This window comes from Osmerus eperlanus, chromosome 15, assembly GCF_963692335.1.
Source record: "Osmerus eperlanus chromosome 15, fOsmEpe2.1, whole genome shotgun sequence".
In the NCBI taxonomy this organism is placed as follows: Eukaryota; Metazoa; Chordata; class Actinopteri; order Osmeriformes; family Osmeridae; genus Osmerus; species Osmerus eperlanus.
Window position 1 is genome coordinate 16,463,848 of NC_085032.1, and position 26,215 is coordinate 16,490,062.

The 26,215-nt window shown below is 41.8% G+C and overlaps 2 protein-coding genes across 3 annotated transcripts; both read right to left on the reverse strand.

The window, feature by feature from the left end:
• Positions 1-606: 606 nt before the first annotated feature.
• LOC134034750 (myosin-7-like) lies at positions 607-11,037 on the reverse strand. The gene is made up of 37 exons (XM_062479330.1): positions 10,837-11,037; positions 10,528-10,671; positions 10,289-10,445; positions 10,173-10,200; positions 9,975-10,080; positions 9,789-9,881; positions 9,633-9,696; positions 9,387-9,485; positions 9,173-9,276; positions 8,945-9,083; positions 8,569-8,687; positions 8,197-8,346; positions 7,923-8,093; positions 7,433-7,745; positions 7,279-7,343; positions 6,938-7,143; positions 6,715-6,838; positions 6,492-6,628; positions 5,687-5,942; positions 5,359-5,601; positions 5,106-5,282; positions 4,859-5,004; positions 4,687-4,777; positions 4,209-4,598; positions 3,984-4,110; positions 3,700-3,818; positions 3,425-3,621; positions 3,129-3,312; positions 2,885-3,050; positions 2,672-2,796; positions 2,281-2,589; positions 1,942-2,145; positions 1,563-1,859; positions 1,323-1,427; positions 1,124-1,219; positions 907-1,041; positions 607-734 (listed from the first exon to the last, which is right to left on the reverse strand). The coding sequence occupies exons 1-37, from the start codon at positions 11,035-11,037 to the stop codon at positions 714-716; spliced, it is 5,808 nt and encodes a 1,935-aa protein (XP_062335314.1). The 3' UTR covers positions 607-713.
• Positions 607-24,632, reverse strand: LOC134034746 (myosin-7-like). 2 transcript variants are annotated; one of them, XM_062479325.1, is made up of 37 exons: positions 24,424-24,632; positions 24,127-24,270; positions 23,888-24,044; positions 23,768-23,795; positions 23,529-23,634; positions 23,342-23,434; positions 23,186-23,249; positions 22,939-23,037; positions 22,726-22,829; positions 22,498-22,636; positions 22,122-22,240; positions 21,748-21,897; positions 21,474-21,644; positions 21,038-21,350; positions 20,320-20,384; positions 19,979-20,184; positions 19,737-19,860; positions 19,514-19,650; positions 19,178-19,433; positions 18,829-19,071; positions 18,576-18,752; positions 18,329-18,474; positions 18,157-18,247; positions 17,679-18,068; positions 17,454-17,580; positions 17,170-17,288; positions 16,895-17,091; positions 16,599-16,782; positions 16,355-16,520; positions 16,142-16,266; positions 15,748-16,056; positions 15,331-15,534; positions 14,950-15,246; positions 14,710-14,814; positions 14,508-14,603; positions 14,292-14,426; positions 607-734 (listed from the first exon to the last, which is right to left on the reverse strand). In XM_062479325.1, exons 1-37 carry the CDS (start codon positions 24,622-24,624, stop codon positions 714-716), a joined length of 5,808 nt encoding a protein of 1,935 aa, XP_062335309.1. In that variant the 5' UTR covers positions 24,625-24,632; the 3' UTR covers positions 607-713. The 2 variants fall into 2 exon arrangements, with proteins under 2 accessions (XP_062335309.1, XP_062335310.1); XM_062479326.1 differs by lacking the exon at positions 607-734 and adding an exon at positions 14,002-14,125.
• Between the last annotated feature and the right edge of the window lie 1,583 nt (positions 24,633-26,215).

Here is a 26,215-nt window from a genome sequence, read left to right on the forward strand (position 1 = left end):
TTTTTTGTAATGCGTTTCCTCTTTGTACATGTTTTTGTTTAACATTTCTATTTTTACATTTCATTATGTGCATATATGTATTTAATACTCACTTTAATTTGATATGGAATCACCTTGTATTGGAAACAGTCCGGCTGGTGTTTTTAACTTAACATTTTGATGCAGGTACTGTCAACAAGTCAACATAATCCTCATCCTATTGAGACCTCCTGTAGGATATTAGAATGACGTAAAGCTCCACCATACATATCGCTCGTTTAGGAATATGGTTTAGTTGTCTTAAGTAACAGTTTCAATATTACATATTTGAAAAAAAAGAATTCATGAAACACGTGGCTTTAATGTTTCATCTATGGTCATCAAAACATTCAATACTAATTATGGGAAAAGGTCCAATTGTGTTGTTTGTAAAGCAACAGCGCTTCCAAGTTAAAATAATATTTTAGCTCTAATATTGCCAGCTTCTGTCAAACTATGTGATTTGTATTCTAATTGTAACCTCAGCTCCATAAAATTATACAAGTATGGAACATTCATTGTGTATATGAATATATCTGCTAAAATATTGAAACTGTATACAGGGGAAAGCAGCACATGAAGGAGAAGTTGCCATTGATACTCTTTATTCTGTACAGTTTCAGGTACATGAAGAACAAAGGAAAGGCTACATTACTACAACCATTTCAAGATGTAAAGATGTCCATCTGAGAGCTTCACTCTTCATCATGTCCTTTCTGATGGAGAAGATGCAGGAGATTAAAACAAAGTAAAATATTGTGTTAGTTAAAGTATAAACAATTGTATTTATGTAGGGGTTAATGGAGAGCAGATGCCTACTATTCATACGGAAATTATAATCAGAGTGTAATTATATTCAAAGTAGCTAACAATCCGGGAGAAACTAACCTTTGATCCTGCATCACGACTCTTGGTTCTCAATTTGTTGACCTGGGACTCAGCAATGTCAGCCCTCTCCTCTGCTTCATCCAGCTCATGCTGCAGTTTACGGAACTTGCCCAGATTAGAGTTGGACTGTTCCTCCTGAGAAAGACAATGAGAATAATTTTAGTCCCTCAAGCAAACTGAAATCAGAAATGCTTCTGAGATCACTATTTCTACTCACAGCCTCCTCTGCAGTTCTCTTGTAGGACTTGACCTTCAGCTGCAGTTTGTCCACCAGGTCTTGCAGACGGCTCAAGTTCTTACGGTCCTCCTCAGTCTGGACCATGACGAAATGGAAACAGAATCATGTTCAATCTTGTTCAATCTCTACGCTCTGATGAAAGGACATTTTACAGATGACAGCAAGAACTACTGTATACCTGGTAGGTGAGCTCCTTGATGCGTCTCTCATATTTGCGGACTCCTTTCACTGAATCACCTCCTTTCTTCTGCTCCAACTCCACCTCTGTCTCCAGCTCCCTCACCTGGAGGAAAAGGATACCAAGTTGTTGACAGCTGTGAACCTGTTTTCCCTCAGGATCACATTTCATGATCTTAAATCATTTGTTGGAAGGATGGAATAAGGTACCATAAGGTACCAACCAGCCTCAGACACTCACCCTGGCCTCCAGCTTCTGGACCTGCTTCTTGCCACCTTTCATGGCGATTTGCTCAGCTTCATCCAGACGGTGCTGCAGGTCCTTGATGGTCTGCTCCATGTTCTTCTTCATGCGCTCCAGGTGAGCACTGGTGTCCTGCTCCTTCTTCAGCTCCTCTGCCATCATGGCAGCATCAGTGATGGCCTTCTTGGCTTTCTCCTCAGCATTCCTGCACTCCTGCACAGCCTCCTCCACTTCATTCTGAAGCTGGGAAGTGTCACCCTCTAGCTTCTTCTTCTGGTTCAGCAGGCTGGTGTTCTATAAGAGAAAAAGTGTTGTGTTTTTATTTAGAAAGAATGCAATAACCTGTTTTAACTGGTTTACTCCATCAACATGTTACCTGAGAGTGTAGCAGCTGAACCCTCTCACTGACATCCAGCAGTTCCTGCTCAGCCAGTTTGCGGCCTCTCTCAGTCTGCTCCACCATGGACCTCAGCTCATCCAGTTCAGCCTGCAGCAGATTGCTACGTCTCTCCACAATGGCAATGTTCTCCTTCAGATCATCATTGCCACGAAGAGCATCATCCAGCTGCAGTTGGGAGTCCTGTCGAAAAAATATTGGTTGTTATCATGTAAACTCGCAATTGAACTGGTTCATTCTCTTTCTGGCTATAGCCACTATGTCAGTAAGGATTGTGGTGTTTAGAAAGACAGGATATTTTAGGTCCAACATTTTTACCTTCATATGTGCATGGAGGCCCTTGAGTTGCTTCTGGGCCTCGGCTGCCTGCCTATTGGCCTGGCTGAGCTGGATCTCCATCTCATTGAGGTCTCCCTCCATCTTCTTCTTCAGCCTGAGAGCCTCGTTCCTGCTGCGAGTCTCAGACTCCAGGGAACTTTGCAGGGTATCCACCACTCTCTGCTGGTTTCTCTTGGACATTTCCATCTCCTCATCTTTCTCCACCAGTTTGCGCTCAATGTCAGCTTTGACCTGGTTGAACTCCAGCTGAGCTCTGAGAATCTTGCCTTCCTCGTGCTCCAGGGAGCCCTACAAGAACACAGCCCACCATGTGTGTCAAAATGCTTCTGGGGGTACTTTTTCTCTTTTTAAGAATATTTTGTTGTCTCACCTCAGCTTCCTCCAGAGCAGTCTGGATCTCAGCCTTCTCCTGCTCCAGCTGTTTACGAACCTTCTCCAACTCATGGATGTTCTTTCCACCCTCACCAAGTTGCTCAGTCAGGTCAGAAATTTCCTCTGTTGACAGGAACCCATTCAGTTTAAAAGAATGTCCAATGTTGATTGACAATGTACAGAATTATGCCAAGTTTGTTAATATTCAGACCTTGGAGGTTCTTGTTCTCCCTCTTTATGGTCTCCAGATGATCCAGAGACTCTTCATAGGAGTTCTTCAGTTTGAACAGCTCAGTGCTGAGGGATCTGGCCTCCTTCTGGGCGCTTTCCAGCTCAGTCTGGGACTCCTCATACTTCTGCTTCCACTCTGCCAGGACCTGGAGGTGACACAAGCAGCATTAACGAATGGTGCTCTGTATTTCTACCCAGATTCTCTTGAAGATCCATCACTGTACCTTGTCAAAGTTTCTTTGCTTCTTGTCCAGAACAGCAGCAGCAGCATTGGATCTCTCCACATCCACCATGAGATCTTCAATCTCATTCTGGAGTCTGTGTTTAGTCTTATCCAGGGAGGAACATTTAGCATTGACAGCTTCCACAGCCTCTTCTGCATCTTGCAGACGCTGAGCCAGCTTCTTCCTGTTTGACAGAAAATAAACTTTGTATAATACTAGCACAATCAGTATGACTGTATTGTGGTACATTGTCCATTCTGAAGTGAAGCACTGTTTGATTGTAAGGATCTCCTTACTTGGCCTCTTCCAGCTCCTCTGTCCTCTGGATGGCATCAGTTTCATACTTGGTTCTCCACTGAGCCACCTCAGAGTTAGCCTTGGACATGCTGCGCTGCAGCTCAGCCTTGGCCTCCTGCTCCTCCTCATACTGCTCCCTCAGCAGCTCTGAGTCATGGCGAGCAGACTGCACTGCATGGGCTAGAGCATTCTTTGCCTGGAAAAAGGTAGACATAATATTGATGCTGGACCATGATTATTTCTGCTAGGATAATAACGCAGTTACTGTCCATACCTTGACTTCCTCCTCCAGTTGTCTTTTGAGATCCTCAATCTGCTGAACATTAGACTGTTTTCCTCTGGTCAGCTGGGAAACAAGGGAGTCCTTCTCCTCCATTTGCCTGGTAAGTTCACCTGTTATTACAAATAACATATCTGTTGTTCTGTTTTGAATACTCTTTGGGACACTTTGAAAGTGTTTTCAGTCTAACTCATATTTTCTCTATTAAACCAAAGGTTTAAGCTGTGGTATATCCATTAGACTTTCATGGCTACATCTTTCATCTACAGTTTTCTTACCATTTTCAGTTTGAAGCTTTGCTTTCTGCATGGTGAAATCATTGATGGATCTTTGTCCCTCCTCAGATTTTGTCCTGTATTCAGTCATCTGGTCTTCAAGGGTTCTGCACATTTTCTCCAAGTTTGTCTGTTTAAAGAGGTATTTAATTGGACATCAGTATATGCTGTAGGCTACTTACATACACCTGTTACTAATTCCTAACTTCTCATATTAGGACCACTCACTTTGGACTTGACAATCTGCTCCATGTTGGAGACCACATCGTCCAGCTCCAGCCTGAGCTCACTCTTCTCCTTCTCCAGCTTCTGCTTCACTCTCTGAAGGTTGTCAATCTGCTCCCCCAGGTCGGCCACACTGTCTGCATTCTTCTTCCTCAGAGTGGCAGCTGTAGCCTCATGCTGCAGAGTAGCCTCTTCAAGGTCTCTGCGCACCTTCTGGAACTCTGCCTCTCTCTTCTTGTTCATCTCAATCTGGGCAGCAGTGGCTCCACCAGCCTCCTCCAGCCTCTCACTGATCTCCTCCAACTCTCTGGACAAGTCTGCCCTCTGCTTCTCAACCTTGGCACGGGCAGCTCTCTCAGCCTCCAGCTCTTCCTCAAGCTCCTCAATACGGGCCTACAATGTAAGGATTTCTGATGAGATCAGAGTTCAAACAGCTGGTATCCTACAAGGCAGCTTTAACCATACAGTGCTATTGACTAACCTGCAGCTCCTTCAGTTTCTTCTGAAGCTGAGCACCCATGGCCTGCTCATCCTCAATCTTGCTGTTGAGTTGACTTATCTCAAAGTCCTTCCTGTGGAAATTATACACATTATAACCCTTTCTCTAAAAGTAAGCATTGTCGTGATATAGTCCTTTGAGTTCATAATCTTACTTCTTCAGTCTCTCCTCCATCTGCTGTTTGTCGTTCTCCAGGTCCATTAGGCTCTCCTGGGTCAACTTCAGGTCTCCCTCCAGCTTCCTCTTGGCTCTCTCAAGGTCCATTCTTACCTTCTTCTCTTGCTCCAGAGACCCTTCAAGCTGGTTGATCATACAAGTGGAATATCATGACAAAAACCCTTCACCTTTGTTCTACTTGTAACTTAAAGTAACACTTGATGACTTAATTTTTGAATACTCACATCATCAACCTGCTGTTCCAGCTTGGTTTTGGCCTTTGTCAGAGAGTTGACTTTGTCCTCTTCACTCTGAAGGTCGTCCAGTGTCTGCTGGTGAGCCTCCTGGAGAGCTTTCTTCTCCTTGGTCAGCTTGGCGATGATTTCATCCAGAGCTGCCATCTCCTCAGTCAGGTTTTTAACCTGAAGTCATATAGTGTAGGTATATTTTGTTCTCACCTTTATTCTGATCTCATTATCAAGTCAAGTTGGTCTTTACCTTGTTCTCCGTGGCATGCTTCTCCTTCTCCACTTTGGCCAGAGTGAGTTCCAGATCATCAATGTCTTTCTTGAGTTCTGAACACTCATCCTCCAGCTTCCTCTTCTTAGCAGTAAGCTCTGCATTCATCTCCTCCTCATCCTCCAGTCTTTCAGTCAACTCCTTGGATTTGGCCTCAAGCTGTATCTTGCTCTTGATCAATCCCTCACACCTCTCCTCAGCATCTCCCAGACTGTCTTGTTCCTGTGAGGGGATCAAATAATTATATCTTGCAATGAAAGACACTTCAGTTATATTGTCATAAAACTTTGTTGTGGCTTTCACTCACAGTTTGGACTTGGAGTTGGAGGTCGTTCTTCTCTTGGAGAAGGGAGACCATTTTCTCTTCAAGCTCTTTTTTGCGGGCTTCAGATTTAGCATAAGCTTCTTTAAGTTTTATAAACTCTTCCTTCATGTTGGCCATCTCTTTCTCAGTCTCAGCTGAGATAAGCAGAGGCTTGATCTTGAAGTACATCTTCATCCAGGGCCAATTTTTTACCCCCATGAAGGCACGAACGTTCCACTGGATCACGAGTAGGGCATCCCTGAGTATGATCGCATAGTTTATGTTCCGCTTAACGTTTGTACTACATTTACGTTTATTCATTTAGCAGACGCTTTTATCCAAAGCGACTTCCAAGAGAGAGCTTTACAAAAGTGCATAGGTCAATGATTATAAACAACAAAAATATTGTGGGTAACCAAAACATGAAACATACATTGTGAAAAACAAATAAGTGCCAAAAGGAAGAAACATAAGAGCATGTAGTTAAACAAATTACAATTTAACAACATGAACCATAAGTGTGAGTGTACCTGTAGGAAAGCAAGCAACAATAATATAATTTACAGCGAGTACAAGTAGCTAAATCAGTTAAAAACTAACCAACAAGTGCAACAAGTCACTCAATAAGTGTCATTGTGTTCCTGGAAGTAATAACATCGGATCCAACAAATCTTTTTTAAGTACCGTTGTACTCCTGGAACAAGTGCGTCTTTAGCCTTTTCTTGAAGGTGCGGAGACAGTACTAGTACTAGTTTACACACTCAACTAAAACCAATTTATTTGGTGATTTTATAAAAGAGAACACTACCTGCGTTCCACTATTTTCTGGAACTCAATTCTGGCAAGCAGACCACGTGCTCTGGACTGAATCCCTGTGATGATGAGAGCGAGACGGTCGTCTCTCATCTCCTCTAGAACACCCAGCAGACCAGCCTTGAAGAACACCTGATAAAGATACTCAAATTATACCTTTTCATGGTGCTCATTGAAACAGGGCGTTTATGCCAGCCTCTCATTTTCAGTATATTTACCTTAGTGTGTCCTAATCTGTACTGATCATGGTCAATGTCCAGACTACCCAGCAGTTTTTCTGCTGCCTTCTTGTTGTCCATAAACGCTCCCTCAGGGATAACATTTGGGTTTAGGATGCGATATCTGAATTGAATAATACAGTTATTATCGAATACAATGATCATAAATTATGTTTTTTAGACATGATTTACATACCAAAATAATAAAAATAAAATAAATCACCTTTGTTTGAAGTCACCGTACTGGATCCTGTTGGGGAATCCCTTCCTGCAGATTCTGATGCCTTCCAGCACACCGTTACAGCGCAGCTGGTGCATGACCAGAGGGTTCTCCATGGCCCCAGGAGTCTTGGTCTCGTTGGGGATGAGGCAACGCACAAAGTGGGGGTGAGTAGACCTCAAGTTGGTCATGAGTTTGTTCAGGTTCTCCTGTGGATAGAAAGATTTGGAACAATCATGCTATTAGTGTTTTTGTATTAGATAACTTGAATTACAGTGTTCTTATCTATTGTAAAGACTAATTATCATCACTGTAACATCTTGAACATCCACACACAAACTCACCCTGTGCAAAGCAGACACTGTCTGGAAAGAGGAGCCTTTCTTCTTCTTTCCTCCTCCAGACTCAGCTGTCATTAATTAGAAGATAATATATAGTTTTTTTTTCTCAATAGTTCTCTAAAGATACAAGATGAGATATTGTTATTTTTATATTTACCAGCAGCGTCAGCACCAGCATATCCAGCAAAAAGCACAGCCAACATCTTAAGACTTGATTTCTGGAAGAGTCCGACCACAGTCTCATTCAGAGGGTCCTTGTTCTTCACCAGCCAGTTACCAATGTTGTAGTCAACTGTGCCTGCATAGTGAACCAGGGAGAAATGGGCCTCTGGTCGACCTTTTATAATCCTGGGCTTCTGGAAGTTGGGGTTTTTGCCCAGGTGGTTGTCATACAGCTTGGCCTTGAATGTAGCATCACTGGCTTTGGGGAACATGCACTCCTCTTCAAGGATAGACATGATACCCATGGGCTGGTTGGCGGAACAAAAGACAAAATGTTCCAAGTCAAATTTTGGAAATAACAGTGCTGACTATAAGTTCAGATCCTTCCACCTCACTCAGGCAACCCTGTTAGCTCTTTTTATCCAAAAGTGGTTTTGATAAGCACCTCTTATACATAATAAAACATGAATGAACTTGATACTAACCTTCTCGATAAGCTCAATGCAGGCTGCCAAGTCCATGCCAAAGTCAATGAACTCCCAAACTATTCCTTCTTTCTTGTACTCTTCTTGCTCCAGCACAAACATGTGGTGATTGAAGAACTGCTGCAGCTTCTCATTAGTGAAGTTGATGCACAGCTGTTCAAAGGTGTTGAACTGGAGAAGAGATGTACAGGTTCAGTGTTCTTGCTGACTGCGAATCGTACTAAAGTATAAACGTTTGTAATGTGCACATTATCCCTTTCCACCAAATACTCACATCAAAAATCTCAAAGCCAGCAATGTCCAGCACACCAATGTAATGCTGGCGAGCATTTTTGGTGTCCAGGGTTTGGTTGATTTTCACCACCATCCACAGGAACATCTTCTCATACACTGACTTGGACAGAGCACCAATGGAGTAGTACACCTGTAGAGGGAGGGTACAATAAATTGCATCAAACATGGATCAATATGAACATTTGTAAAAATGGACAGAGGGATAATTATGGACGTTAATCCAACTTTGTCCAAAAATACTTAATACATACATGTTTTGAAGGTCACAAGATCTGAGCGACATTATTGCTAGGCTTCTGTTGAAACTCTAACAATGTAACCCTCATGTGATAACTATTATCTTGAGACTAACCTGCTGGACACTTTGACCTTTGGTGACCCACTCGTTTCCTACTTTGACCCTTGGGTGGCAGAGACCCTTGATCAGGTCAGCAGAGTTCAAGCCCATCAGGTACGCCACTTTGTCGGTATCTGAAATGCAGAGGCAGGGATTTGTAAAACATAGCTTGTAGCTGGTTGGATATAGCCCCACGGTGACATTTTGGTTTTATGTAATCTTGTATTTAACCCATTAAGGTTAAAAACATTTGGAAGGTTTGATGGTGCTGATAACAGATTTCACATTTGAACACTGAAATATTTCACAATGCTTAAAGACCATGCCACACACAAGGGATTCAAGTGGTACACAATATGACAGTTTTAATATTTGAATCATTAAAAGTTACCCTCAGTGCCATCTGCCTCTGCCTGCTCTTCCCTCTGCTTGTTCTTGAACTTCATGTTGCCATAGTGCATGATGGCACCAGTCAGCTTGTAAATGCCGTTCTTCTCCTCTTGGGTGAAGCCAAGCACATCGAAGGCTTCCTTTTGTAAAGTTGAAAATTTTTACATGACATTTTTACATATACTATTACAGTAGATTGCCCTGATTGCTATATATATGCTTCACTTACATCAGTAGCCATCAGCTCATCAGAATCATCAATAGATGTTACAGAAATCTCTCCTTGGGAGATGAAGGCGTAATCATAGGGGTTGCTGGTGATAAGCAGCATCTCTGTAAATAAGTATTTAAACTTAAATTATATGATTGGGTTGGTTAGATCCACAGTGGTCAATGTACAAGCATTTTTAGTATAGTAAATACACTGCTGTTTATATACTGACCCAGCAGTTCTGGCTTCTTTTGAGACAGGATCTGGTAGAAGATGTGGTAGTCTCTCTCAGCCTTGAGCTGGAAAGTGACACGTGACTTCTCCAGGAGATCTGTCAAAAACAGAAAATACATGTGAATTGACTTGGATCAAGCGCAATTTATGAGCAGGAGGTCAATGGTTTGGATGGTTTCATCACACTAGTTCTATTGTATTAAATACAGCATCATTTTAGAGACATTAGTCGTAAACTACTCACAAGTTTCAATGTCTGCGGATGAAAGTTTCCCACTCACTCCAAAATGAATTCTGATGAATTTTCCCTGTAAGTGAAGGAATTGTACACTCACGGTCAACTGGGTCATATAATCGTGTTGAAGATAGTGCATGTTAAACATGACTGAAGAAATCTTACAAATCTGGAGGAGTTGTCATTTCTGATGGTCTTGGCATTACCAAAAGCCTCCAGGGCAGGGTTACACTGGATGATTTGATCCTCCAGGGTACCCTAGATTCCAATATTGACACAATGTCAAACTATAGTGAGTTTTGATAGTATAACTGTAAATTAATATTCTCTTTGTCAGGATTACAATGTTACCTTTTTTTCCTGACTTGCGTCCTTCTTTCCACTCACAGCTGCAATGCTGGCAAAGTACTGGATGACTCTCTTGGTGTTCACAGTCTTTCCTGCACCAGATTCTCCACTAAGAAGTGATAGAAAATGCACAGTGTGAAAGAGCCAGAGACATACCTATTGTATGGCCAAGTTAAGTCATGTAGGCTTTTATGCACTTACGTGATCAGGACAGACTGATTTTCCCGGTCTGTCAAGAAAAAGGCACATTTCCACATTAATTTGATCAATTTGGCTTCATCAGTACAAATGTATTAAAAGACCATATTGGGTTTTACCTGACAGCATGTACTGGTAGGCATTGTCAGAGATGGAGAAGATGTGAGGAGGAGCTTCACTCCTCTTCTTGCCTCTGTAAGCATTGACAACTGACTGATCGTACACTGGCAGCCACTTGTAGGGGTTGACAGTCACACAGAACAGTCCTGAGTAGGTCTGTGGGGGAGGAGAGTATTTTTACTTCTTAAATAATCATATTCTACTCAGTAGGAACCTATTTGTACGTTGTGTTACTCACGTAGATCATCCAGGCTGCATAACGCTCTTTGAGGTTAAACAGCACAGCAGGCTCGTGCAGGAAGGTGAACATCGCCATGTCCTCAATTTTATCGAACTTTGGCGGGTTCTGGGGATGGATGTCATCCTCCTTATGAGTTGTTGTCTGGAAATGGATAAAGTGCAGACTGTAAATTACTTTACTGTTTGTGACCAATTGCATTATTAGAAAATACCATAGACTTGATTTATTGTTTCCCATATACTTTGGAAGAATATAACAGTTGTACAATCAGCTATTTTTACTTATTAATAATTATGCTGTGCATACCTTCCCATACTCAGTTTCAACAGTGACTTTGTCCCCATCTCTACTGCTTATTAGTGCCTTGACGTACTCAACCTCTGGGTCAGGCACAAAGCAGTTCTTCCTCATGTCAAAAGGACGAGTCTGGGCCTCCAGACGTTCTTTGTCTGACTTCCGCAGAAAAGGAGCTGCTGCCCCAAACTCTGCCATCAAGGCATCACCCATAATGAGATCTGGGGCATGAGAAAAAAGAAAAATCCTCAATAGTCCTACACAATTGTAAAGTATGGTTTTGATATCAGTTTCAGAGTAGAGGAACCTCACTGAGACAAGAGAAAAGACCATACAGTAACAGTCTTGCAAAAGTCCAAATGTTGCCTCCTAATGTACCTCCTAAGTCAGATATTAATATTTACATTTACCTTAAGTAGCATGTTTTACACTATAATAAATACACATATGAAAACAATAGTGATACCTCCCCTCTTGGCCATTTTACAAGACAACACATTGTTTACACAGCAACTTATAATAAAATACTGCATTGGTGTTTTTTACGTATTGCAATGGCCAATTCATAACATCAAATTCATTAGAATGCTGTATTAAATATAAACGATTTTAATAGCTATACATCCAGTTGTAAAATTATTAATTCATATTTGTTTAATACCCAACTGGATCCATAGCCATATTGTATCTTATGAAATAACTGAAACTGTTCTTACCTTATGTTGGTTAGGCCTGGATGGATTTGATCAATTCTCTACTAAATATAAGATACGAAGAACAATGTCTATTGACAGCGCATTGTTTGCAGATACACTTTAATAAACAGCTAAAGACAAATGGTTGCTTCATTGACAAGTTTCTTTGCTCTGTCTCTCTAACAGATCTATGTTCTTACCTTCAGGTTGCCTGCTCTCTGTCTCCTCTCCAGCCCTGCAAGCTTGTTTATAAAGGGTACTGTTCAGCCCTACATGGACAGAAAACAAGCTAGATTTAAAAATGATTTCTTTATTTGGGGTAGAGGTGTGCTCCCATAGACCTATGAGGCTCATTGTTCCAAGATCAGGGGGGCCAGGGGGAGGAGTGACCTGACTGCTTCAAAGGCATCATCCTTTGTAGTGATACCTAGGGAGTTTTATGCCAGCTTCATGATGGGACTGTCAAATTTCTCAACTTTGCTTTATAGGTTTTTTTTTACAGTTGCTGCACAATGATTGTCCTTTTTTTGTTGCATATTCAAGCAAGTATCTACAGCTGTCCTTCTTCCATAAAGTCAAGGTCAATATCCTTCCATTGCTTCTCCATCTGGCAGGCATTGTTTCCTTTCCCTTCATCCTTGAGGACAAATATAACATGTACAGTTGTTATATGATTCCTTCTCTTGTCCATAGGTCATTTTAACATACCTGAAAGCGCCATGTTCACCTCCTGTAAACAGGCAGCAGCTGCCATAACTAATTCATCAGAAGAGAGAACGTCTCACGGCACATTAGGAAATATATTTTTGCTGCACATCGGCAGGCACATGTCAACCCACTCAAGTAACCTGTGATACTAATGAATATTGGATCCTTGGTAAATACAGAAATTAACAAGGTCTTATTTTTGCTGGTGTTAATATAAAGATTACTGACTAAATGATAATTTATTTAACCCTTGTGTATCTTTGGGTCATTGTGACCCTTCAATCATTGTGACCCACCGTCCTGTTGCAACAACTTTACCTCATACAAAAACAAAGTGAAGCATTTTCTTTTAACCGTCGGGCTGTCCCAGACCCCCCACAGCGCAAAGGTAAAAAAAAAAAGCTTTTTATTTGTTTTGGTTTTGGGTAAAGTTGTCGCAACACAACGATGGGTCGTTGTGAACCTTCGGGTCATTGTGACCCGAAGGCAGCACAAGGGTTAATAATGTGTTTGAAATATTAGCAGGAGAAAGTGTTACCTCTCTCAAGACCTTTGCATGACAAACAGAAGCCTTCTTAAGTCTCATAAATCTACACCTCAGGCTGCACCTCTGACTGTGAGGCTCCGTAATTAGCCTCCTGAACTGAATGCTACCCTCTCTGTTGAGGGGATCATTCTCAGCTGTCTGGTACTTTTAATGCCAGTGACATTGGAAGTACAGTCATGTATGAATGGACAATACTTGAACATACAGCTCTGGAAAAGCTCTTTCTTTCAGTGGTCTCTCAATGTTTTCCAGAGGTGTATCTATTGACCTGAACCCACCCTACCAGCATAATGAACACAAAATTACTGACTTGTAATCATTAAGGTTTTTGAATGTGTTTGAATGAATGTAGAACATTGCAGAGTGGCTTGCTGGATGTTTCCACTGTTAAGCCTACCAATAATAAACAAATAAAACAATTTTCAATAAATACAGTATATTGAGACAATATGAACAGCCAAGTGACTGATTTGTATATCAGTGATGTACCAGAATAGAAATTATGATGTACCCTTTTCACACCATTTACATTGCTCACATGACTCCGCAGCAGGAATCTTAGAGGGTTATCTTTACACTCAAGGACGAACAGAATATGTGCTGCTGAAGTGTCACATGGCGACTTATGTGGTCATCTGTGGGGCTCTAAAACGTGCTGTCAGTATCGTTAAGGGAAGGAACACAGGTCCCAACAACTTTACAGTAACGGATGAATTGTTGTTGGTCATTATTTATTACAAAATTTCAGAGAGACCTGTTGAATGTCTCTTGACCAAACAGCTCACCTGAGGCATGAACAATACAAGAACATGGATTCAAGTGGTGCTGACTAAGAGTTGGGGTTAAACAGACTAATAGATAGAACGGATGTCTAACTCCTACTATCAGAATGGACCACAAAGGAAGTTTATCATGACGTAATCTCTCCTGTCTGATAGTGTTCTTAATGCAGGCACATCAGAATTTAAGACTGCACATTGAAATCCATCGAAAAGTAAGTATGATTTATAAAAGTATATAATACATTAAGTGGTTGAAGTATTTCATGTTGATATTTTATGTCAGTTTACAGTATGGACTTTCTGTAATTAATGACGTTTTTATATACACTACCACAGTAGTAATCCAGTATTAGATGTATTTGATCAGACGTTCCAAATAGATTTATGTGTCATTCTATATTGGCTATATCTGATCCAAGAAATCTGTACAAGGACAAGCAGCATAGAAAGGTGCTAACTCTTTATTTGACTTAATTTGTACAAAGAAAGAATAAAGGGATCACTACATTATTATTGTTTCAAGAATTTGGCAAGTCCATCTTGAAGCCTCATTCTTCTTCATGTCCTTTCTGATGGAGAAGATGGAGAAGGATCCAGAAAAGAGTCAGAAAAGGTGAGGTAGAACTGCAAACAGGCTAAAATACACAATTATTTGTATGTAGGCCTTTGGAAATCAAGAGGCTTGGATTCAATATTCTATACTTAAAATTATAAGTCAGTCAAACAAGAACTAACCTTTGATCCTACATCACGACTCTTGGTTCTCAATTTGTTGACCTGGGACTCAGCAATGTCAGCCCTCTCCTCTGCTTCATCCAGCTCATGCTGCATTTTACGGAACTTGCCCAGATTAGAGTTGGACTGTTCCTCCTGAGAAAGACATTGACAATTATTTTAGTCTCAAGCAAACTGCAATAAAAAATGCTTCTGAGATCACTTAAATCTACTCACAGCCTCCTCTGCAGTTCTCTTGTAGGACTTGACCTTCAGCTGCAGTTTGTCCACCAGGTCTTGCAGACGGCTCAAGTTCTTACGGTCCTCCTCAGTCTGGACCATGACGAAAGGGAAACAGAATCATGTTCCATCTTGTTTCTCAATCTCTACGCTCTGATGAAAGGACATTTTACAGATGACAGCAAGAACTACTGTATACCTGGTAGGTGAGCTCCTTGATGCGTCTCTCATATTTACGGACTCCTTTCACTGAATCACTGCTCTTCCTCTGCTCCAACTCCACCTCTGTCTCCAGCTCCCTCACCTGGAGGAAAAGGATACCAAGTTGTTGACAGCTGTGAAACTGTTTTCCCTCAGAATAACATTTCATGATCTTAAATCATTTGTTGGAAGGATGGAATAAGGTACCATAAGGTACCAACCAGCCTCAGACACTCACCCTGGCCTCCAGCTTCTGGACCTGCTTCTTGCCACCTTTCATGGCGATTTGCTCAGCTTCATCCAGACGGTGCTGCAGGTCCTTGATGGTCTGCTCCATGTTCTTCTTCATGCGCTCCAGGTGAGCACTGGTGTCCTGCTCCTTCTTCAGCTCCTCTGCCATCATGGCAGCATCAGTGATGGCCTTCTTGGCTTTCTCCTCAGCATTCCTGCACTCCTGCACAGCCTCCTCCACTTCATTCTGAAGCTGGGAAGTGTCACCCTCTAGCTTCTTCTTCTGGTTCAGCAGGCTGGTGTTCTATAAGAGAAAATGTGTTAAGTGTTTTTATTTAGAAAGAATGCAATAACCTGTTTTAACTGGTGTACTCCATCAACATGTTACCTGAGAGTGTAGCAGCTGAACCCTCTCACTGACATCCAGCAGTTCCTGCTCAGCCAGTTTGCGGCCTCTCTCAGTCTGCTCCACCATGGACCTCAGCTCATCCAGTTCAGCCTGCAGCAGATTGTTACGTCTCTCCACAATGGCAATGTTCTCCTTCAGATCATCATTGCCACGAAGAGCATCATCCAGCTGCAGTTGGGAGTCCTGTCGGGAAATAGAATATTTTGGTCATGTACTTGCACTTTCATTTGGTTTATTATTCTCTTGCTTTAATGAATATGTGATTGTAGTATTGACATGGTATTACTTGAACTTCCAATTTGTTGTTATGCAAGTTATGACAAATATGTATACACAGATATATATATTTCTTGGATTAACCATTTTTATGTTTAAAATAATAATACATAATGTAACCTTTAGATGTGCATGGAGGCCCTTGAGTTGCTTCTGGGCCTCGGCTGCCTGCCTGTTGGCCTGGCTGAGCTGGATCTCCATCTCATTGAGGTCTCCCTCCATCTTCTTCTTCAGCCTGAGAGCCTCGTTCCTGCTGCGAGTCTCAGACTCCAGGGAACTTTGCAGGGTATCCACCACTCTCTGCTGGTTTCTCTTGGACATTTCCATCTCCTCCTCCTTTTCCACCAGTTTGCGCTCAATGTCAGCTTTGACCTGGTTGAACTCCAGCTGAGCTCTGAGAATCTTGCCTTCCTCGTGCTCCAGGGAGCCCTACAAGAACACAGCCCATAATGTGTGTCCAGCAAATGCTTCTGGGAGTACTTTTTATCTTTTTAAGAATATTTTTTTGTCTCACCTCAGCTTCCTCCAGAGCAGTCTGGATCTCAGCCTTCTCCTGCTCCAGCTGTTTACGAATCTTTTCCAACTCATGGATGGTCTTTCCACCCTCACCAAGTTGCTCAGTCAGGTCAGAAATTTCCTCTGTTGACAGGAACCCATTCAGTTTAAAAGAATGTCCAATGTTGATTGACAATGTAAAGATTTATGCCAAGTTTGTTAATATTCAGACCTTGGAGGTTCTTGTTCTCCCTCTTCATGGTCTCCAGATGATCCAGAGACTCTTCATAGGAGTTCTTCAGTTTGAACAGCTCAGTGCTGAGGGATCTGGCCTCCTTCTGGGCGCTTTCCAGCTCAGTCTGGGACTCCTCATACTTCTGCTTCCACTCTGCCAGGACCTGGAGGTGACACAAGCAGCATTAACGAATGGTGCTCTGTATTTCTACCCAGATTCTCTTGAAGATCCGTCACTGTACCTTGTCAAAGTTTCTTTGCTTCTTGTCCAGAACAGCAGCAGCAGCATTGGATCTCTCCACATCCACCATGAGATCTTCAATCTCATTCTGGAGTCTGTGTTTAGTCTTATCTAGGGAGGAACATTTAGCATTGACAGCTTCCACAGCCTCTTCTGCATCTTGCAGACGCTGAGCCAGCTTCTTCCTGTTTGACAGAAAATAAACTTTGTATAATACTAGCACAATCAGTATGACTGTATTGTGGTACATTGTCCATTCTGAAGTGAAGCACTGTTTGATTGTAAGGATCTCCTTACTTGGCCTCTTCCAGCTCCTCTGTCCTCTGGATGGCATCAGTTTCATACTTGGTTCTCCACTGAGCCACCTCAGAGTTAGCTTTGGACATGCTGCGCTGCAGCTCAGCCTTGGCCTCCTGCTCCTCCTCATACTGCTCCCTCAGCAGCTCTGAGTCATGGCGAGCAGACTGCACTGCATGGGCTAGAGCATTCTTTGCCTGGAAAAAGGTAGACATAATATTGATGCTGGACCATGATTATTTCTGCTAGGATGACAATGCAGTTACTGTCCATACCTTGACTTCCTCCTCCAGTTGTCTTTTGAGATCCTCAATCTGCTGAACATTAGACTGTTTTCCTCTGGTCAGCTGGGAAACCAAGGAGTCCTTCTCCTCCAATTGCCTGGTAAGTTCACCTGTTATTACAAATAACATATCTGTTCTGCTGTTTTGAATACTTTTTGGGACACTTTGAAAGTCTTTTCAGTCTAAATCATATTTTCTCTATTAAACCAAAGGTTTAAGCTGTGGTATATCCATTAGACTTTCATGGCTACATCTTTCATCTACAGTTTTCTTACCATTTTCAGTTTGAAGCTTTGCTTTCTGCATGGTGAAGTCATTGATGGATCGTTGTCCCTCCTCAGATTTTGTCCTGTATTCAGTCATCTGGTCTTCAAGGGTTCTGCACATTTTCTCCAAGTTTGTCTGTTTAAAGAGGTATTTAATTGGACATCAGTATATGCTGTAGGCTACTTAAATACACCTGTTACTAATTCCTAACTTCTCATATTAGGACCACTCACTTTGGACTTGACAATCTGCTCCATGTTGGAGACCACATCGTCCAGCTCCAGCCTGAGCTCACTCTTCTCCTTCTCCAGCTTCTGCTTCACTCTCTGAAGGTTGTCAATCTGCTCCCCCAGGTCGGCCACACTGTCTGCATTCTTCTTCCTCAGAGTGGCAGCTGTAGCCTCATGCTGCAGAGTAGCCTCTTCAAGGTCTCTGCGCACCTTCTGGAACTCTGCCTCTCTCTTCTTGTTCATCTCAATCTGGGCAGCAGTGGCTCCACCAGCCTCCTCCAGCCTCTCACTGATCTCCTCCAACTCTCTGGACAAGTCTGCCCTCTGCTTCTCAACCTTGGCACGGGCAGCTCTCTCAGCCTCCAGCTCTTCCTCAAGCTCCTCAATACGGGCCTACAATGTAAGGATTTCTGATGAGATCAGAGTTCAAACAGCTGGTATCCTACAAGGCAGCTTTAACCATACAGTGCTATTGACTAACCTGCAGCTCCTTCAGTTTCTTCTGAAGCTGTGCACTCATGGCCTGCTCATCCTCAATCTTGCTGCTGAGTTGACTTATCTCAAAGTCCTTCCTGTGGAAATTATACACATTGTAACCCTTTCTCTAAAAGTAAGCATTGTGGTGATACAGTCCTTTGAGTTCATAATCTTACTTCTTCAGTCTCTCCTCCATCTGCTGTTTGTCGTTCTCCAGGTCCATTAGGCTCTCCTGGGTCAACTTCAGGTCTCCCTCCAGCTTCCTCTTGGCTCTCTCAAGGTCCATTCTTACCTTCTTCTCTTGCTCCAGAGAACCTTCAAGCTGGTTGGTCATACAAGTGGAATATCATGATGAAAACCATACACCGTTGTTCTACTTGTAACTTAAAGTAACACTTGATGACTTAATTTTTTGATACTCACATCATCAACCTGCTGTTCCAGCTTGGTTTTGGCCTTGGTCAGAGTGTTGACTTTGTCTTCCTCACTCTGAAGGTCGTCCAGTGTCTGCTGGTGAGCCTCCTGGAGAGCTTTCTTCTCCTTGGTCAGCTTGGCGATGATTTCATCCAGAGCTGCCATCTCCTCAGTCAGGTTTTTAACCTGAAGTCATATAGTGTAGGTATATTTTGTTCTCACCTTTACTCTGATCTCATTATCAAGTCAAGTTGGTCTTTACCTTGTTCTCCGTGGCATGCTTCTCCTTCTCCACTTTGGCCAGAGTGAGTTCCAGATCATCAATGTCTTTCTTGAGTTCTGAACACTCATCCTCCAGCTTCCTCTTCTTAGCAGTAAGCTCTGCATTCATCTCCTCCTCATCCTCCAGTCTTTCAGTCAGCTCCTTGGATTTGGCCTCAAGCTGGATCTTGCTCTTGATCAATCCCTCACACCTCTCCTCAGCGTCTCCCAGACTGTCTTGTTCCTGATCAAATACAGCAAAAAGGGATGGGAGGGGATCAAATAATTACAACTTGCAATGAAAGACTTCAGTTATATCATTATAAAACTTTGTTGTGACTTTCACTCACAGTTTGGACTTGGAGGTGGAGGTCGTTCTTCTCCTGGAGAAGGGAGACCATTTTCTCTTCCAGCTCTTTCCTACGGGCTTCAGATTTAGCATAAGCTTCTTTAAGTTTTATAAACTCTTCCTTCATGTTGGCCATCTCTTTCTCAGTCTCCGCTGACTTCAACAAAGGTTTGATCTTGAAGTACATCTTCATCCAGGGCCAATTCTTGACCCCCATGAATGCACGGATGTTCCACTGGATCACAAGCAGGGCATCTCTGCAAAGAAGTAATGTCTCTTTAACTTCTCACTTCTAATTTTTAGAATTCGAACTACAGTATGTCAATTTGTACAATACCTGCGCTCTACAATTTTCTGGAACTCATTTCTGGCTAGTACACCACGTGCTCTGGACTGGATCCCTGTGATGATGAGAGCGAGACGGTCGTCTCTCATCTCCTCAAGAACACCCAGCAGACCAGCCTTGAAGAACACCTGATAAAGATACTCAAATTATACCTTTTCATGCTGCTCATTGAAACAGGGCTTTCATGCCAGCCTTTCATTTTCAGTATATTTACCTTGGTGTGTCCTAATCTGTACTGCTCATGGTCAATGTCCAGACTACCCAGCAGTTTTTCTGCTGCCTTCTTGTTGTCCATAAACGCTCCCTCAGGGATAACATTTGGATTTAGGATGCGATATCTGTATCAAATCATAAATGTATAAAACTATTATTGAGTGCATTGATCTGTATACGTTTATACTTAAAAGATGAAACATTTATGCAAAAACAGTGTGAGTCTCTAGTTTTCTTTTCCACCTTTGTTTGAAGTCACCATACTGAACCCTGTTGGGGAATCCCTTCCTGCAGATTCTGATGCCTTCCAGCACACCGTTACAGCGCAGCTGGTGCATGACCAGAGGGTTCTCCATGGCCCCAGGAGTCTTGGTCTCGTTGGGGATGAGGCAACGCACAAAGTGGGGGTGAGTAGACCTCAAGTTGGTCATGAGTTTGTTCAGGTTCTCCTGTGGATAGAAAGATTTGGAACAATCATGCTATTAGTGTTTTTGTATTAGATAACTTGAATTACAGTGTTCTTATCTATTGTAAAGACTAATTATCATCACTGTAACATCTTGAACATCCACACACAAACTCACCCTGTGCAAAGCAGACACTGTCTGGAAAGAGGAGCCTTTCTTCTTCTTTCCTCCTCCAGCCTCAGCTGTCATGAATTGGAAGATAAAATACAGTATACCATATTTCTTCGAATAAACTCTGCAGCGTTTATTAAATAACGTTCATTTTTGGTGCAGCGTTTTTTCGAGGGCGGCGTTTATTCGAGGGCAGCGTTTAATTAGTAAGAGAGATTTCGTGAATTGTAGCTGCAGTGCAGCCATAGACAACTTTGTTGCTGGCATTGTGACAAATGAATCATGCTGCTAAAAACGCAGGTTTCATTTACTACTGCTGATCTCCTATTGAGCGTCTATTCTTTGTTTGTCTATGAGTGCGGCAACTCCCTTTCTCATTGGCTATCAATTAGGTGTGCGTTGATAGTACAACTGTCTCAAATACAGGTGTTCTACATTGTGTAGAAATCTGAAACAGCATGCCTAAACATTCATACACGTTAGCTTTCAAACAGAAAGCTGTGCAGAAAGTTATGTACATGTGTAATAAATACTGGGGTTGAATTTAACCAATTAAATAACCGTTTAAGATTGTTTTGGTGCAGCGTTTATTCAAGGCCGGTGTTTATCACACAACGTTCATTTTTGGTGCGTTTGTTATTCGAGGGCTGCGTTTATTCGAAGAAATACGATATTATCATCATAAACATTTTTTTTTAAAGATCAGAATAATTTTTATATTTACCAGCAGCGTCGGCACTAGCATATCCAGCAAAAAGCACACCCAATAACTTCAGGCTTGATTTCTGGAAGAGTCCGACCACAGTCTCATTCAGAGGGTCCTTGTTCTTCACCAGCCAGTTACCAATGTTATAGTCAACGATACCAGCATAGTGAACCAGGGAGAAATGGGCCTCTGGTCGACCTTTTATCATCCTGGGCTTCTGGAAGTTGGCAGTTTTTCCCAGGTGGTTGTCATACAGCTTGGCCTTGAATGTAGCATCACTGGCTTTGGGGAACATGCACTCCTCTTCAAGGATGGACATGATACCCATGGGCTGGTGACAGAGGAGTTAAAAGTAACAATTAGAAATGTTGCATCTTGTCATTTCATATGCGTTCACAAGAAAACTTTCATGTGATTAATTTTGGACACACAAAATACATCTACACAGAGCAACCTTTTCAATGAGTTCAATGCAGGCTGCCAAGTCCATGCCAAAGTCAATGAACTCCCAAACTATTCCTTCTTTCTTGTACTCTTCTTGCTCCAGCACAAACATGTGGTGATTGAAGAACTGCTGCAGCTTCTCATTAGTGAAGTTGATGCACAGCTGTTCAAAGGTGTTGAACTGGAGAAGAGATGTACAGGTTCAGTGTTCTTGCTGACTGCGAATCGTACTAAAGTATAAACGTTTGTAATGTGCACATTATCCCTTTCCACCAAATACTCACATCAAAAATCTCAAAGCCAGCAATGTCCAGCACACCAATGTAATGCTGGCGTGCATTTTTGGTGTCCAGGGTTTGGTTGATTTTCACCACCATCCACAGGAACATCTTCTCATACACTGACTTGGACAGAGCACCAATGGAGTAGTACACCTGTAGAGGGAGGGTACAATAAATTGCATCAAACATGGATCAATATGAACATTTGTAAAAATGGACAGAGGGATAATTATGGACGTTAATCCAACTTTGTCCAAAAATACTTAATACATACATGTTTTGAAGGTCACAAGATCTGAGCGACATTATTGCTAGGCTTCTGTTGAAACTCTCTAACAATGTAACCCTCATGTGATAACTATTATCTTGAGACTAACCTGCTGGACACTTTGACCTTTGGTGACCCACTCGTTTCCTACTTTGACCCTTGGGTGGCAGAGACCCTTGATCAGGTCAGCAGAGTTCAAGCCCATCAGGTACGCCACTTTGTCGGTATCTGAAATGCAGAGGCAGGGATTTGTAAAACATAGCTTGTAGCTGGTTGGATATAGCCCCACGGTGACATTTTGGTTTTATGTAATCTTGTATTTAACCCATTAAGGTTAAAAACATTTGGAAGGTTTGATGGTGCTGATAACAGATTTCACATTTGAACACTGAAATATTTCACAATGCTTAAAGACCATGCCACACACAAGGGATTCAAGTGGTACACGATATGACAGTTTTAATATTTGAATCATTAAAAGTTACCCTCAGTGCCATCTGCCTCTGCCTGCTCTTCCCTCTGCTTGTTCTTGAACTTCATGTTGCCATAGTGCATGATGGCACCAGTCAGCTTGTAAATGCCGTTCTTCTCCTCTTGGGTGAAGCCCAGCACATCGAAGGCTTCCTTTTGTAAAGTTGAAAATGTTTACTTGACATTTTTACGTATACTATTACAGTAGATTGCCCTGATTGCTATATATATGCTTCACTTACATCAGTAGCCATCAGCTCATCAGAATCATCAATAGATGTTACAGCAATCTCTCCTTGGGAGATGAAGGCGTAATCATAGGGGTTGCTGGTGATAAGCAGCATCTCTGTAAATAAGTATTTAAACTTAAATTATGTGATTGGGTTGGTTAGATCCACAGTGGTTTATGCACAGCCATTTTACTACTGTACATACACTGCTGTTTATATACTGACCCAGCAGTTCTGGCTTCTTTTGAGACAGGATCTGGTAGAAGATGTGGTAGTCTCTCTCAGCCTTGAGCTGGAAAGTGACACGTGACTTCTCCAGGAGATCTGTCAAAAAGAGAAAAATACAATATAAAACAATTGCTCAAATCCAGGATTTATGAGCATGATGTCATTGACTTTGATGATTTTATCAAACCAGTCATTTGTATTATATACAGCATAATTTTGGAGACATTAGTCTTAAACTACTCACAAGTTTCAATGTCTGCGGATGAAAGCTTCCCACTCACTCCAAAATGAATTCTGATGAATTTTCCCTGTAAGTGAAGGAATTGTACACTCACTGTCAACTGGGTGATATAATCATGTAGAATATAGTGCATGTTAAACATGACTAAAGAAATCTTACGAATCTGGAGGAGTTGTCATTTCTGATGGTCTTGGCATTACCAAAAGCCTCCAGGGCAGGGTTACACTGGATGATTTGATCCTCCAGGGTACCCTACAATCCAATATCAAATACAATGTCAAATTATAGTGAGTTTTGATAGTATAACTGTAAATTAATATTCTCTTTGTCAGGATTACAATGTTACCTTTTTTTCCTGACTTGCATCCTTCTTTCCACTCACAGCTGCAATGCTGGCAAAGTACTGGATGACTCTCTTGGTGTTCACAGTCTTTCCTGCACCAGATTCTCCACTGAGAAGGGATAGAAAATGCACAGTTATAATGTAACAGACATAGTGACTGAGTTCTGTGGCTGGTAGGCGCGATTGTCACACATGTTGTATGACCAATTGAAAGTCCATCATGTAGGTTTTTATGCACTTACGTGATCAGGACAGACTGATTTTCCCTGTCTGTCAAGATAAAGCCAGTGTCATGTTCCACTTTCATTTGATCAATTAGCTTAATCAAATCAAATACCAATATGTATCTCAATATGTTTTACCTGACAGCATGTACTGGTAGGCATTGTCAGAGATGGAGAAGATGTGAGGAGGAGCTTCACTCCTCTTCTTGCCTCTGTAAGCATTGACAACTGACTGATCGTACACTGGCAGCCACTTGTAGGGGTTGACAGTCACACAGAACAGTCCTGAGTAGGTCTGTGGGGGAGGAGAGTATTTTTACTTCTTAAATGATCATATTCTACTCAGTAGGAACCTATTTGTACGTTGTGTTACTCACGTAGATCATCCAGGCAGCATAACGCTCTTTGAGGTTAAACAGCACAGCAGGCTCGTGCAGGAAGGTGAACATCGCCATGTCCTCAATTTTATCAAACTTTGGCGGGTTCTGGGGATGGATGTCATCCTCCTTATGAGTTGTTGTCTGGAAATGGATAAAGTGCAGACTGTAAATTACTTTACTGTTTGTGACCTTTTGCATTATTAGAAAATACCATAGACTTGATTTACTGTTTACCATATACAGTATAAACAGTTTTACAATCAGCTATTTTTATTTATTAATAATTGTGCGTACCTTCCCAAACTCAGTTTCAACTGTGACTTTGTCCCCATCTCTACTGCTTATTAGTGCCTTGACGTACTCAACCTCTGGGTCAGGCACAAAGCAGTTCTTCTTCATGTCAAAAGGACGAGTCTGGGCCTCCAGACGTTCCTTGTCTGACTTCCTCAGAAAAGAAGCTGCTGCCCCAAACTCTGCCATCAAGGCATCCCCCATCCTGAGATCTGCGAGATCATGGGTAATAAAAACATTCTATTTCGTTGAAATGATGTACGCTTTGTTTAATCAACTTAACATACAGGTTACATTTACCACCATGTACAGTAACTAGTAGAAGTAGGCAGTTAAAATGCGTGTTACCTAAACAAGACCAATGTTAAAATCCACTTACCCCTCGAAATCCCAACCCAAAAATTGTGTAATACCATGTACTGTTAAACTTTGAAGTCTAACTACATAGCAGTTTGTATTTTACTACAATGTTGGTACTCTAGGTATTGCTATGTAGTTATATGGTAGTTAATGAAACCTCAATGTAAAGGGTTACTGGACAGTCCCACACAGGTTTACTGTATGAAATGATCTGCATAGTGAAGCAAAGTCACTGAAGCTAGACAACAAAAGTTCAGTATTACTCTTGCGAGATGCGTTTGTCAATTTGTTTTACGTTTACAGTCTATGAAATAAACATTTTAAGATTTCCTATTTTCAACATGTTGGCCACATGATGGCAGCAACCATTGTTTTTTCATTATGCATCGAAATGGCCAATTCATACAATGAAATGTGTTATACAGTGACGATAACTCACAACACTGTACATGATTTATGTTTAAGACTATCGTCACATCACACTGTACAATTTTCCATTTCCATTGAAACAGTTCTTACCTGATGTTGGTTAGGCTTGGATGAGTTTGAACAAGTGTTGTAGCTGAGAATGAAATGGATGTAAAGAACAATCAAACTATTCAGCAGCTCAGAATTGTTTTAGATGCATCTATATCCTCTGATATTATGTTAAAGACAAGTATTGGTTCCTACAGGAAGACAAGGATCTTTCCTTCCTCTTATGTTCTTACCTTCAGGTTGCCTATGGTATGTCTCCTCTCCTCCCCTGCATGACAGTTTATAAAGGGTATTGTTCAGCCCTACATGGACAGAGATCATGGGCTAGATAAACCAAATGCAAATATTTCTTTATTTGGGGTAGAGGTGTGCTCCCATAGACCTATGAGGCTCATTGTTCCAAGAGGCTATCAGGGGGGCCAGGGGGAGGGGTGACCTGAGGGCTTTGAGAGCATCATCCTTTGCTGTAGCTCCTAATTTGACATCAGAAAACTTCATGATGGTAATGCCAAACTTCAGAGCTGACTGCCCATCCTTTTTAGTTTTTTGTGTACAAAATAGCTAGAATCTAATAATTCCGTTCAATGTTCTGACCATTTTCTCACATTGACAATGTAAGAGGTAAAAAATAATTATGCTTTACGTAAACTTACAGCATTTTGTTTGCATATATGGTGCGGACAACTGCAGATTTCCTTTTATGAAGTCAAGGTCACTCACTGAGGGTCTATTATCATGCTTGACGTAGCATCGTTTTCTTTCCTTTATCACTGAGACAAAGCCAAGGCATGTGGAATTTCTTGTCCATGAGTCATTTTAACATACTTGAAAGCCCAATCTTGAACCTCTGATTTTCTAACAGATTAGTTGTGACAGCTGTTGCTTGTTTACAAAGGTCTCACTGCTCATGAAGAAATTAATTTTAGCTGCACATGGACAAACACATGTCAACCCTCTC

Bases quoted from the DNA above. Each gene is read 5' to 3' on its own strand.
- LOC134034750 (XM_062479330.1), bottom strand. From the start codon at position 11,037: ATGGGTGATGCCTTGATGGCAGAGTTTGGGGCAGCAGCTCCTTTTCTG. The intron at 7,344-7,432 runs GTAAATATAAAA...AATTAATGACAG, and splicing joins TGCTGGTGCTGACGCTGCTG to CTGAGTCTGGAGGAGGAAAG. The intron at 1,220-1,322 runs GTATACAGTAGT...GTCATGGTCCAG, and splicing joins TCAAGGAGCTCACCTACCAG to ACTGAGGAGGACCGTAAGAA.
- LOC134034746 (XM_062479325.1), bottom strand. From the start codon at position 24,624: ATGGGGGATGCCTTGATGGCAGAGTTTGGGGCAGCAGCTTCTTTTCTG. The intron at 23,635-23,767 runs GTAAGTGCATAA...ATCCCTTCTCAG, and splicing joins AATCAGTCTGTCCTGATCAC to TGGAGAATCTGGTGCAGGAA. The intron at 17,092-17,169 runs GTATGGACAGTA...ACCTTTTTCCAG, and splicing joins AACTGGAGGAGGAAGTCAAG to GCAAAGAATGCTCTAGCCCA.